We start from the raw sequence: 13,612 nt of genomic DNA, 5'->3' as shown, positions 1-13,612 counted from the left end.
GCACAGTCGGATCCGATTCCCTCCCGTCCTCCACTAGGGGGGTCCGGGGGCTCGGGTCCACCCCGGTTCTGATGGTTGTGGGGTGCCTCAGCGGGTACATTTGTCGAGCTTCCGCTCTGCTCAGCTCCTGTGTTCCACTTGAGCGCAGAGCGTAAGCTAATACGATATATAACATACGGTTATCCTATAACCATAGTTATATGAGTATAGCGAGCGCTCTGCGCTGGACTCACTGAGGACCCCATGGTCTTCGCCTTCGGTGGTGAAAGACTTGGGAAGGAGCTGTTAGTATGGCCACACCCCTGCTTTTGTAGAGGAGCGGATGGGGGTGTGGCCAGGCGGATGTACATGTGAAGACATTTATTCAGTATTAGACTGGCTATGGGATGTGTTCCACTTGAGTGCAGAGCGCTCGCTATACTCATATAACTATGGTTATAGGATAACCGTATGATTTAATGGTTTAACAAGATAACATCTCTTTAAAGGGGCACTTCATCGAAAAACAATGCTGATTTATTTTGCACATAATCTCACACACATCCAAAAACTCTAAACAGTTTTGCACACATTCATTTATTTTAACAGTTATTGTGAGTAAATTAGTTTGAATATGGCTACCAGAGATGTCATCTGGGACATTGAATCCTTGTGTTGTGTTAATTACAGCTCAATGTAATGATAAGGTAACAGTCCATATAAGACAAGGTGTTGTGTTAATGACAGCTCAATGAAATGATAAGGTAGCAGTCCCTATAAGACAAGGTGTTATGATGTTTCCAAAGTCAATGAGTAATCAGAACATGTAAGTCGCTTTGGATAAAAGCGTCAGCTAAATGACAAAATGTAAATGTGTTGTGTTAATTACAGCTCAATGAAATGACAAGGTACTGGTAGCAGTCCCTATAAGACAAGGTGTTGTGTTAATTACAGCTCAATGAAATTATAAGGTAGCAGTCCCTATTTTCATAGCATAATCTACATCATTTCATGGAGTTGTAATTTTAATAATTATTAATGTAATTTGGATGGAATGTTATGTTTCCCTAGGGCGCGGTTACCTGGACAACGTCAGCATGGTTTCAGCCCGTCGGGGACCCGGTAACCCGGCGACGTGGGTCCAGAGCTGCAGCTGCCCTGAGGGCTACGAGGGCCGGTTCTGTGAGAGGTGTGCCTTAGGGTACAAACACAGGTCCTCTAGTGATGGGCCCTTCAGCCTCTGTGAACCTTGTGTCTGCCCAGGAGGAAGCTGTGAACAGACAGGTGGAAATATAGACCATTTTGCACATTCAAAAAGTTATAGACATTCAAAAGTTATGGAGTTATTGTTGTAGTTATGGACATTCATTCATTCAGAATTCATTCATTAATTGAATTGATTTGTTCTAGGGATGTCCCGATCCGATAACGTGATCGGAATCGGCGTCGATCACGTGCTTTTCAGAGTATCGGGGATCGGGAAAAAATAATAATAAAAATCGGCAGTCAAAAAAAGAAAAATTTTATTCAACAAACATGACCATGTCCACGTCTTAAACTCATACGGAGGCCTTAGTTTTGGTTTTAAAGTACATATAATATATCATCATTAATGTATTTATTGTCACACAGAGCAGAATAATTATCCACAACAAACACATTCCCCTTTAATTTTCACCGTTGCAACAAACATTCCCTTTAATTTAGACGCTACACGCTACACGCGACCACAACAACAACACGTCGCTCCCGAAACACGGTTAATATCCACTGACTTGAGCAGCTAGACTTAATGTCAGAGGTTTGGAACTAAGCATTTTAAAAGAAAGTCAAGCCAGTTGCAATGTTTGCAAGGAGGAGATTCCGCGTGGAGGAAAAACTCATGAAGCAGCAGGCTGGAGGCGAAGTTTTCAGACAAAATTTTCACCTGGAGGATAACGTTACGTGACTGAGGTTTATCGTCGGCGTTTCAGACCAGAATGGACCATTACGTAAGTCGAACACTGAATGTATACTAATGTGCAAACATATATTGAAACTTTTAATATTTCTCATATGAAGCAGAAGCACATTTCTCAGGGTGAATGTAATAACAAAAGCCTCCGCTCTCGCGCCCCGGACTATTATAAGCAACAGATGGGCTTGTCTCGCTCTGCCAGTTTCTGACAAAAATGCGTCAAAATTGATTACTAATGTGAAAGATCGGATCGGAAACGATCGGATCGATAGATATTTAAAATCACATGCTCGGGATCGGATCGGAAGCAAAAAAAGGCGATCGGGACATCCCGTTCATATTATTTGGTTGTTACAGTACATTATTGAGTATGAATACATATGAATACATTAATGCATTGTAATTTCATTCTGTCGATAACCTTTTTGAGAATTTGATTATCTGTAATTTTTAAATATTGAAGCCTTAACTTATTTTTTTTAAATTAATTATTAAAGGGGAACTATCTTATAAATTGCCTTTTCCAGTGTTTAGCATTGTTTTCTAGCAATGTGGGGTTGTACCAACACTGTCTGTCTCAAATTCTCATTTTGGCGCATTCTTCCAGTTCAGATGAGACAAGATCCTCCCCTACTGCACCAAGTCATTCTGAATTTTGGTCCCCTGTGACGGAAGCAGAATTATTTGCATAATGATATGCGTACCTCCGCCCCTTCTGTGGTTTAGTTCCACCACTCACGCTCAACCATTATTTTGTGCAGACCGCAAGCGAATGCGCAAGTGAAGTTGAACAGTGAGTTAGGGTTAGGGTTAGCATTAAAAAATGCTGTAAGACACTTGCACTTCCCCAAAAGAGAGAGAGAGAGGGAGAGAGAGAGGGAGAGACAGATAGAGAGAGGGAGAGAGAGAGAGGCTCATACGCTGCGTTTCTCGGAGCGATCTCTCCTCAGCTGTCTCCCCCTGCTTACACACACTCGTGACAGAGCACACATACACACACGCACGTCGCTCTCTCGCCTCTCTGTCTGTCTGTCTCTCTCCCACTCTCTCTCTCCCCCAAAGAAAGGTATCTGCCAGTGCAGGTGGGTGACTGTCACTCAAAGCGCATTGCAAGTATGGGCGGAGCCCAGCCAAAAACAGCTTGGAATCTTGAAGGACAGAAAGTGCTGCTCTACAGTACATGATTAGAAATACAAAACAATGAATTTTTTGGAAAAAAAACTTACAGAGGTGTTCCATAGACTCACAGGAATTGTGTAAAATTGCCCAAATAGTGAAAGAAATAGTAAGACAAAGGAATTAATTAGAACTGAATTACAAAAATGTAATTAGCATAAAACATTAAATCAATAAAGTGAATTGAATTTAATTGAAATTAACTAACTAAACTATTTGGAATGTAAACCCTTATGCACCTATTGATGAACTAATTGATCATTCATTATTCTACTATGTCAGGTGACTGCTACTCTGCAGATGAGACTTCCAGCAGTCAGATCTGTCTTCCGGGCTTCTACAATGACCCTGGCCGCCCTTTGACCTGTGTGACCTGCCCCTGCCCCCACGGGGTCAACTGCTCTCTGGCTCCAGGCTCTTTGGAGGTCAGATGTGACCTCTGCCCACCGGGCACCACTGGTAGGCAAAGCACCGGTGCTCCCATGTCTCTATTGTTTTATTGTGGATCCCCATTAGTCGACTACACCAAGGCGAGACTACTCTTCCTGGGGTCCAAACATTTAAAATACAAACACATTTTTAATTTTTTTTTGATCCACTTTTTCTCCCATTTTTCTATATTTTCTCCCATCCCAATTTCGTATCATCCAATTCAACCCTCCCCTGTCACGAACGCTGTTTCTTGCCTCCCACAAGCCGGCTGCAATGTGGACTAAGTCATACATAGCACAAGTCCCCTCCGGTACTTGAGGTAACAGCAGTCGCATCTTTTCACCTGCGCAGCTCGATCTCTCAGTGGCGAGGACTAAGTAACGCGTGGGAGGCTCACGCTGCCCCCGACACTTCCTGATTCTACTGCGCAGGCGCACCAACCGACCTGTAGGAGTCGCTGTCCACAACGCCCGATCCCCACCCATCAGTTGTATTAGTATGAACGACCAGCTAAACTGAAAGCAATGTGGAGCGCTGGGCTCGAACAGCAGCGTCTCCGCATTCGTGGCGAGCGCCTTGCCCACTACGCCACGTAGCCGCCCTCAAACACATTTCTTTTTATAAAAATATAAAACGAAAGGTTATGTATATAACCTAGTTATATGAGTACTGGCTAAGCGTCCCGCTCTTAAGCCTATCGAGATATACCTCATCTCATGTACCTACTGTACTCCACTAATGAAAAACAAATACGCCCACACCTGCCGGGTCCCGCCCTTATGGAGGCATAGCCTATAAGACACTAGGCATGGTCACCAAACACTCTTCCTCGCAAAAAATAAAAATAAAACCCGTTTCCAGGAAAAGATTCCTCAAAAAGGGACTCAGGGCCGTTAAGAGCGGGACGCTTAGCCAGTACTCATATAACTAGGTTATATACATAACCTTTCGTTATATTATCGTACTTGGCCATTACGTCCCGCTCTTAAGCCAATCGAGATATGGGGTAGAGCGGACGCGAGGCCCGACAGATGCACCCCCTGAGGACCCGTAAGCCCACATCAAGGGGTTGGGGAGTTCCGTCACCCCATCCTTCCTAATGAAGGGGGGGCGCAGTCAACTCCACTTGAGTGCGAGCAAGAGGGAACTAGAACCCCTTGAACACACAGCACAGGCGGAACCACGTGTGACCTAACACACTGTGGCCCATACCCACACACTCCTGCTACCCTACCAAAGGACGGGAAGCAGGAAAGGCCACAGACCCCAGAACCGCCTGGGAGACAGAACCCCCGGTCATGTCCATGAGGTAAAACCTTACAAAGGGGCCCGGGGAGGACCATGAAGCTGCAGCACAGATGTCCTCCACCGAGGCCCCACCCAGCAGAGCGGCAGAGGCAGCCACCCCACGAGTGGAGTGCACCCTGAGGCCCCCAGGGGGATCCAGCCCGGCCAACGTGTAGCAGAGGGCAATGCCCTCGCACAACCAATGGGACAGGCGCTGTTTCGATAGTGCCTTACCGGCACGAGAACCACCGTGACAGACAAAAAGCTGATCGGTAACCCTGAGGTCCTGAGTACGGCTGAGGTTAATTCCCAAAGCACGGACCGGACATGACAGGTGAAGGCCCGCATCTAACTCACTAGCGTGAGGGGGCGGACGAAACGCCTGAACCACAATATCCCTGGAGCGGAAGGAATTCCGGATATTCTTAGGCACGAAAGCAGGATTAGGCCGCAGAGTGGCACCGCAATCGGAACGAAAAGACAGGCACTCTGGACGTACCGAAAGAGCACAGAGCTCACCCACGCGTTTTGCGGAGGTGACAGCCAGCAAGAACGCGGTCTTGAAAGACAGCTGTCCCAACGGCGCTTGCTCAAGTGGCTCAAACGGGGCCAAGGACAACCGACCGAGGACCAATTGAAGATCCCAACTCGGAGCCAAAGAGCGTTGCACCGGCTTAACGCGTCGAGCGCCAAGCAGGAAACGCTTCACAAGAGGGTGGCTGAACAAGACATCCCTCTCAAACCCCTCATGATAGGAGGATATAGCTGCTGCATATACCCTCACCGTCGAAGCCGACAGTCTACCAAGGAGAGACTGGAGATAACTAAGGACAGCATCCAGGGGGCAGGAGACTGGGTCCCGGCCCCCCGCCTTACACCACTCTTGGAACATACGCCATCTGCCCGGGTAAAGCGCGACAGTGGAGGGAGCATGCGCATTCCGGATGGTATTAACCACAGAAGGGTCCATCCTCTCCAGACCTACCCTCCCACCAGCCACACCAACAGGCGTTGGCCAAACACCGGGTACTGGAACAGCGACCCGTGTTGCTGAGAGAGGGCCGTCGCCGACCAAGGAATAACCCAAGGCGGAGCGACCAGTAGCTGGATCAAGACCGGAAACCACACTGCCGTGCCCCGGTCCGGCGCGACCAGGATAACCGTCCTGCACTCCCTCCGTATCCGCTCCAACAGCTGACCCAACAGCTGTACAGGAGGAAAGGCGTACAGAAGACCAGGCGGCCATGGAAAGATCGAGAAGGCATCCACCCCCAAGGGGGGATGATCTGCTCGACTGACCGAGAACCACAAGGGGCACTTGTGAGAGCGTCGGCTCGCAAACAGATCTACCGAGGCCTCCCCGAAACGATCCCAGATCTGTCTGACTATGTCGGGGCGGAGTTCCCACTCGTCGTAACGAGGACCGCCCCGAGACATCATATCCGCGCCCACATTCTCTGCACCAGGGATGTGGAGCGCCCTCAGACTGCGCAGCCTGCGAGATGCCCATAGCCAAAGTTCGACCGCCGCCCGGTGCAGGCGGATGGAACGAGTCCCACCCTGCCTGTTGATATACGCCGCTGCCGTCATACTGTCCGTCCTGACCAAAACGTGCTCGCCTACCACCAGGTGGTCGAACCGTTTGAGGACCAGGAGGACCGCCTTCAATTCCAACACATTGATGTGCAGGGTAGACGGGCCAGCATGGACCTTCGTCCAGCTGCCCCCCACTGCGTGGGTCCGACACGTCCCTCCCCAACCCGTGAGAGAGGTGTCGGTGAATTCAACAGAAGAGGCCTCGAGTCCCCCTGCTGACCACTGTAGCTAGTGGCAGCCGTAACACCAGGCTCCCCCATCACACAACGTGTGGTGCAGGAGCCACGCGACAGCACAACATTCTCACAGACAGACCCAGGCTCAGCCATCAACTGGGTGTCAGCCCCTGTCCCCATGAGAAGTGAAGAATGGGGCCGCATGCGCTTCAAAGAAGGTTCGCGGCCCGCAGCCAAAGGAATGACAACGGCTTGTTTTATCCAAGCCGCATACACCCAAAATGGCCGATCCCTCGGCCGCCAAGGCTGTCGGCCTTGTGGATCCCTGTTGACTCTCCTCCCAGGGCACCACTGGCGGGGGAAACATGGCCGCCTGTCGAGGGCCAAGATCTCTATAACACCACAAACATGCAACATGTTTACAATGTCGGCTGGACCCATAGCCCCACTACCCGACGCCAATGTGGATAGGAAACTAGCCAGCTGAGCCATAACACTGGCCGCCGCTACAAACCATCCTGCAGCAGTATACCACTCATCCGTCCATACTGCCACCCTCCGAGCCGATTCGCTCTCAAGCATCGGCCGGGTGGGACATCGTTCATCCCCGCCGGGACACAGGATCAAAGCTACCTGGCTACGCAGCCACGGTACACTCGGCCTGCACCCTGTTGTTGGCCCTTTTACCCGTAAAAAAGGTAAATAAGACTCAGCGAAACCCCCCACATTAGCAACCGACTGACCTTCATCAATGAACCGGGCAAGAGGAGGGAAAAGCAGCAACGTCCCGCGGCGGGGAATATTAGAACAACGACCCATTTCAGCATCAACATTAGCATTAGCAGTAGCATTAGTAGCATTAGTGTAAGCAGCATGCTCCAGGATAGCCAGGAAATCGTTCACTGCAGTGGAACGTTCACCAAGCCACCCCGGCCCTGGCGCCGAAACACACTTCACAGCATTACTAACACCAACATCAATGCCTGATGACACAGGGCCTACCTGTGTACAAGCTGGCCCGATAGCCAAACCTTGTACGCTGCTCCTTGGTCTGCTGCCATCAGACGAGGAAACATCAACATAGGCCCGACGTGTCGCTGAAACATGCCCTGAAGATTCCAGGGGTAAGCAAACCTCCGGTAAGCTTTCAACATTACGCAATTTCTCTAATCTTTTCATAACAACTAGTTACATAAGGCGCACTGCGACCGGTATGATGAAACGAAATAGAGGAAGGGTGTTTGGTGACCATGCCTAGTGTCTTATAGGCTACGCCTCCATAGGGGCGGGACCCGGCAGGTGTGGGCATATTTGTTTTTCGTTAGTGGAGTACAGTAGGTACATGAGATGAGGTATATCTCGATAGGCTTAAGAGCGGGACGCGATGGCCAAGTACGATAATATAACCACAAACATTGAAGTACTCACAAGAAAACATCACGACAAACAAAATGATAGGTTATAACTAGGGGTGCACCGATATGAAAATTGGCCACCGATACCGATACCGATTGTTCAACTAACACAATCGGCCGATACCGATACCGATACTTGTGGCAAAAAATAAGTATTTGTAATTTTTTTTAATATTTTTTTTTTTAAATTAAATTTTTTTTTTAATGAAACTACTGTATATTTGTATGTGTATGTTTGTATTTGTAGGCCTCTTTACTTACTTAAAAAAAGGAAACATCAAGAAATATGTTTATGGTATCACTATCTCCCAGTATCGTCTGGCGGCCTGCAGAGGGATACTATTTTCTCAACCAGAGCTTTCAACCAATGCAATGGAACCATTCTGGCGGCCTGCAGCGGGATACTATTCTCTCAACCAGAGCTTTCAACCAATGCAATGGAACCATTTTGATTGACAGTCGATTCGGCCAATTACGCCACACCGCTAGCACCCACCTCCTGCTGTTCTTACCACCAATCGGCAAGCGTTTATTCATTTTCTACTTCGGGGGCATGCCGCCATTGATCTGCTTGCGAGAATGCGAGTCAAACTCAGAACCACAACAAGCTAATACGTTAGCTGCCCGGCAGTGCCCGCCGACCAGCGCGCTCCACAGGATGGCCAAACGAGACACAATGATTTTACTGCAACAAATGTTATAATAAAACAAAGCCTTTCTATACATTTGTCTGGTTGAAAACTTTATTAACAGATTGCAGAATGGGTAGTTGGGTACGGAATGGAACCGAGCTATGAACGGCTTGCTTGCTATCTTCGGGTAAATACTATGCTGATGTATTTGAACGTGTAACTAACTATATAACATTAATGCCACAAAACAAATGTTTGTGTCATTTTAACAGCAGATACTTTCTTAAATGCCATCCTCCCAACAGAGTGGTGTTGATGGGAGCTCTGATGGGTTCGCTTGGTTGTGTTATTAGCATTGAACAGCTAACCGAAAGCTAGCGTTAACTAATGTTAAAGGTTTAGCCATAACGTTACGTTGGCTAAAGTTGGGGCTATTCATAATCCAGCAATAATGGCTGCAGACCTGCAAGCAAAGTACAGCAAGTTGTCAAAGGAGTATTCCAACGTTAAACATTTTCACCAGTAACGTTAGTCTTCTGCCGCCCGGTTGCTCATGCTGCAACGGAATGGAACTGAGCTATGAACGGACTCGGAGTAATGCCTTGCTGCTATGGGTAATAATAATATGCTGATGTTATTGTCCGTGTAACACTAACTATATAACGTTAATGCCACAAAACGAATGCCTTGTTAATCATAAGTAGTAACTGATGCAGTAGCTTGTGTGTGTGTGTGGGGGACGGCGGGCGTTGTGCAGGTAGGTCGCGAGTGAACTTTTTATTTTTTTGCCTTTTGACGCTACACAAGATGATTATTTATCGGCGACTGCTATCGGCACATTTGAGCTTATCGGCCGATAGGCCGATAGCAGTCAACAAGGCACTTATCGGCCGATACCGATACCCGACCGATATATCGGTGCACCCCTAGTTATAACTATAACCAAGTTCTGTGAGTAATGGTGACGCTCGGCGTCACTACTGCACTATACTTCACTCGTGCACGCGCACTGAATAAAAAATTCCACAATGTACCTTTACATTAGTCTGGCCACTAGGGATGTGCATCTCCTCACTGAGGCCGATGCGATGCACATCTCGATACGGTGCCAACGATACGATACATTAACGATACATTTGAAGCACCGGGCGATGCGATGCGATATGATTCACCCCCTGTTGAGATACGATACGATTCGATACGATTTGATTCAACATAATGCGATTCGGGGCGATACGATGCGATTCAACACGATGCAAAATAATGATACAATTTTATGGTATGACAGAGGATTTGGTTGTATTCCTTATATGCAGCTTATATTATTATTAAAAATTAAAGAATCTACTGTAAGACAATTTATATAAAAACTCTTGGGTGCCTAAGAAGACTTTTGCATAAACTGTCTTTTCTATCCACTTTAGCTAAAAACACACGAGAGAGAGAGAGAGAGAGAGAGAGAGAGAGAGAGAGAGAGAGAGAGAGAGAGCCCCTCCCCGTCTGAGCTGCCGTCGACAGTTGATGATGTCACACACTAGACTAGGTCACTAGGATGCGTCTATACTTTCCGAGCGTAGCCGCAGCATTATGTCAACAACACGGAGCCAGGCTGGATGGATTGCATGAAGCGATATAATTAAGAAACGAATAACCAATAAATGTGAAGTTATCTTTGAACCCCTGTTGTCAAGCGTCTTCAATATACCCCCCCCCCTCCTCACTAATGGTACTGGTGTTGCATAGTCACTTTAGTTAGTTAGTTAGACACTAGTTTAGCGTTAGCTGAACGGCTAACTGGCGTTAGCCAGAGGCTACTAGCGTTAGCATGTCTCCTCGACTTCCACTGTTTGTTGATAACTGTGACGCGGCTCTCGCCTTATGTAGTAGCAAAGCAATAGTATCTGCTGTGTGTGTGTGCAGTCACAGTGCACTGCTGACAAGTGGATGAGAGGAAATTATATAAATGCATCGGTTTTTGACCGATGCAAAGACGCTACAACAAGATGCATCGCGAGTTCAGCCTGACATTTTTCCGATGCGCACTAATTCCACTGGAACCCCTGCCCGTCAAAAGGGGAGGAAAGGATTACCAGTTCACCCCTTTACGACCCCACACCCATGATACGATGTAATGACAAAAAAGAGCATGACACAGTCGCAGTCAGCTACATGAAGTGTCTACGAGCTTCACACAGCTCATGTGCTAACCTGCTATCTGATTTTTACTAAGGAAAAAACACAGAATAGAGAGGGCCCCCTTAAGAGCCCCGGTACCAGACTTACACTTGTGCTTCTGTGGCCAACCTAACCCAGTTGTAGATCACACGACACACACAACCCTTTATCACCACAAAAAATGGCAATACACTCTACAGAGGAACGCTGTTTTTCATAATGAGAGAATACACAATTCTCGATTAGTATCGGCCACAGGCCTTGCTAAGCACACACGAAAAGTGACCAAACACTTTCTTTAGGAAAATATAGTTTCTCAAGCGATTTTAGCACAACCCCAGCAACCAAGCTAAGGGTTACATCATATCCCACCACACAGTGACACAATATATTGTAACAACATGTCTGAGAGGAGGGTGGGGAAGTCCCCAGGGAACCGGGGGGATCACTCCTCCTACCTTACCCTTAATATGGCCAGTTGAACAGGTAAACCTGTTCATATGTGAACACACTGTTCATTGTCATTACAGGCTGAGAAAATAATTCATTCTTCACTCATATGTCACTGAGCATAGCTTTATATGTTAAATTAACCCCCTTAGTTGTGAGTACACGGTACATGAACACACATGATGTTTCTCAACACAACAAACCAGATAATTTTTACATCTGTAACAAACAACCCGATTTGCATGGATAAGCTAATACCAGTGAATGAATGAATGAATGAATGAATGAATGAATGAATGAATGAATGAATGCATTTATTCACACACACACACGATACATTTACATGTGAGTATCCTCATGTGATAACAATGTCGCAAATAGTGTGCATGTGCCAGGTCTCCCAATAAGCTATTTAAAGCTTTTGGAGGGAGCCTGAACACAGATACAAACAGAATATAAACAACAAAACAATAACAAAAAACAAAACAAATCAAAACAATACAACGTGGGTAGGTTTACACACCTACCTACTAACTGACATATAACAGAGATACATAATACAGACAATTTTATTCCTAAGTTATAATTTTAATTAGAGATATGATTTTAGCAGTTCCTCTTTCAGTGATTTTTTAAAGGTTTTAAAGGTATTAGTCATTTTTAGATTTTCGTCAAGCTTGTTCCAGATCTGTGGACCCCTGCATGCTATGCTTAGGCTAGCACAATTGAGCCTTCTCCTCTTGCCAGATATAAGATGCTTATTTCTTGTGTTGTGGATGTGCAGTGGTTGGCAGACTGGGACAAGCTCAGACAGTCTGTGATTCATGTTGTTGACAACTTGATACATAATTGATGTGTTTTGATGAATGTTAAATTCAGCAAGCCTCAGGAGACCAAAGCGATGGAACAGAGGCTTTGAGGGCGCTCTATACCCGGACCATGACAGCACTCGTAGTACCCTCTTTTGTAAGCTTTCTAGTTTCTTGAGATGGCTGGGGTATGTGTTGCACCATATGACATTACAGTAATTAATGAGGGATTCAAACAGGGTTTTGTATAAAGTGAGAAGGGCAGGCAAGGGCAGAAAATGACATATTTTGCAGAATAAGCCAACATATTTGGACAGTTTTGTTTGTAGATATTTTATGTGGCATTTGAAGTTGAGTGACTCATCGATGATGACCCCCAGGAATTTTGTGGACACCACTCTTGACAGCTCCTTTCCATTTATTTTTATGCACATGTGATGTGTGCGCATCCAATTTGAGTGGAAGACAATGAAATTTGTTTTGCTGAGATTTAGTGATAATTTGTTGCATTTGAACCAGGTGTCCACTTTTTGTAGTTCTGTATTGAGTAGATCTTGTAGCTCGAGTGGATTTTTATGTGACAGAAACAAATTAGTGTCATCAGCGAATATTACTTTGTGCAGAAGTACAGATGAGTTGACAAAGTCATTTATATAGAGAATAAATAGTAAAGGCCCTAGAATTGACCCCTGGGGGACCCCATATTTGATGTCCATTTTTATTGATTTGTGATTTTTTATATCGACGTACTGTTGCCTACCATGTAAATAGCTACTGAACCAGTTGAGAGCCAGACCCCTTATGCCATAATGGTGTAGTTTCCCAAGTAGGATGGTGAAGTCAATGGTGTCAAAAGCCTTTGATAGATCTAGGAAAACGCCCACCCCACAATCACCCTGATCAATGGCATCATGCATTTTTTCTATGAGGTCTAATATTGCCATGTTTGTAGTTCTCTTTTTCCTGAAGCCGTATTGTGAATTGGTGAGTATATCTAGCTTGGTGGTGTATTCGCTTAATCTATTGTACACAACTCTCTCATAGACTTTGGATAGAGCTGGTAACACGGATATTGGACGGTAATTATTAATACTATTTTTGTCACCTGATTTATATATGGGTATTATTCTCCCAATGTTGATGTTTTTTGGCACTACACCATGTAGTAAGGACAAATTAATACAGTGAGCGAGTGGTCTGACTATAATATTGGCTATGGCTATTAGGATTTTGCTGCATATTCCATCAGCACCGGCTGTGCGAGTGTCCTTCATCTTCATGATAATGTTGAATAGTTCATCATGGTCAGTTGGTTTCATGAAAAAAGAGTTAATATAGTTACCTGATAAATACTGTTTAAAAGACACACCCCCGGGATGGCTAATTTTATTCGCCAGGTCTTCACCAATGGATGCAAAGTAGGTATTGAATTTATCAGAGAGATCCTGCTGTGACATGTTTGCAGGGTCAGGGAGCACTGATGCTTTTTTGTCCCTGTTTAGTACTTTATTTAGAACTGACCATGTCC

General features: G+C 46.0%; 1 protein-coding gene across 3 annotated transcripts in view; it reads left to right on the top strand.

The window, feature by feature from the left end:
* The window catches only part of lamc2 (laminin, gamma 2), a 130,088-nt gene that overhangs the window by 47,924 nt on the left and 68,552 nt on the right, over nt 1–13,612 (top strand). For all 3 annotated transcript variants that reach the window (XM_084320823.1, XM_084320824.1, XM_084320822.1), the window contains exons 8-9: nt 1,051–1,263; nt 3,395–3,571. In XM_084320823.1, coding sequence (XP_084176949.1) covers nt 1,051–1,263; nt 3,395–3,571 — 390 coding nt within the window. The remainder of the gene's footprint in view (nt 1–1,050; nt 1,264–3,394; nt 3,572–13,612) is intronic.

The sequence above is a fragment of the Notolepis coatsorum genome, assembly GCF_963971535.1.
Source record: "Notolepis coatsorum genome assembly, chromosome: 8".
NCBI classification, from domain to species: domain Eukaryota; kingdom Metazoa; phylum Chordata; class Actinopteri; order Aulopiformes; family Paralepididae; genus Notolepis; species Notolepis coatsorum.
Note: the sequence above shows the minus strand (reverse complement) of the source record. Positions and strands in the feature narration are given on the sequence as shown.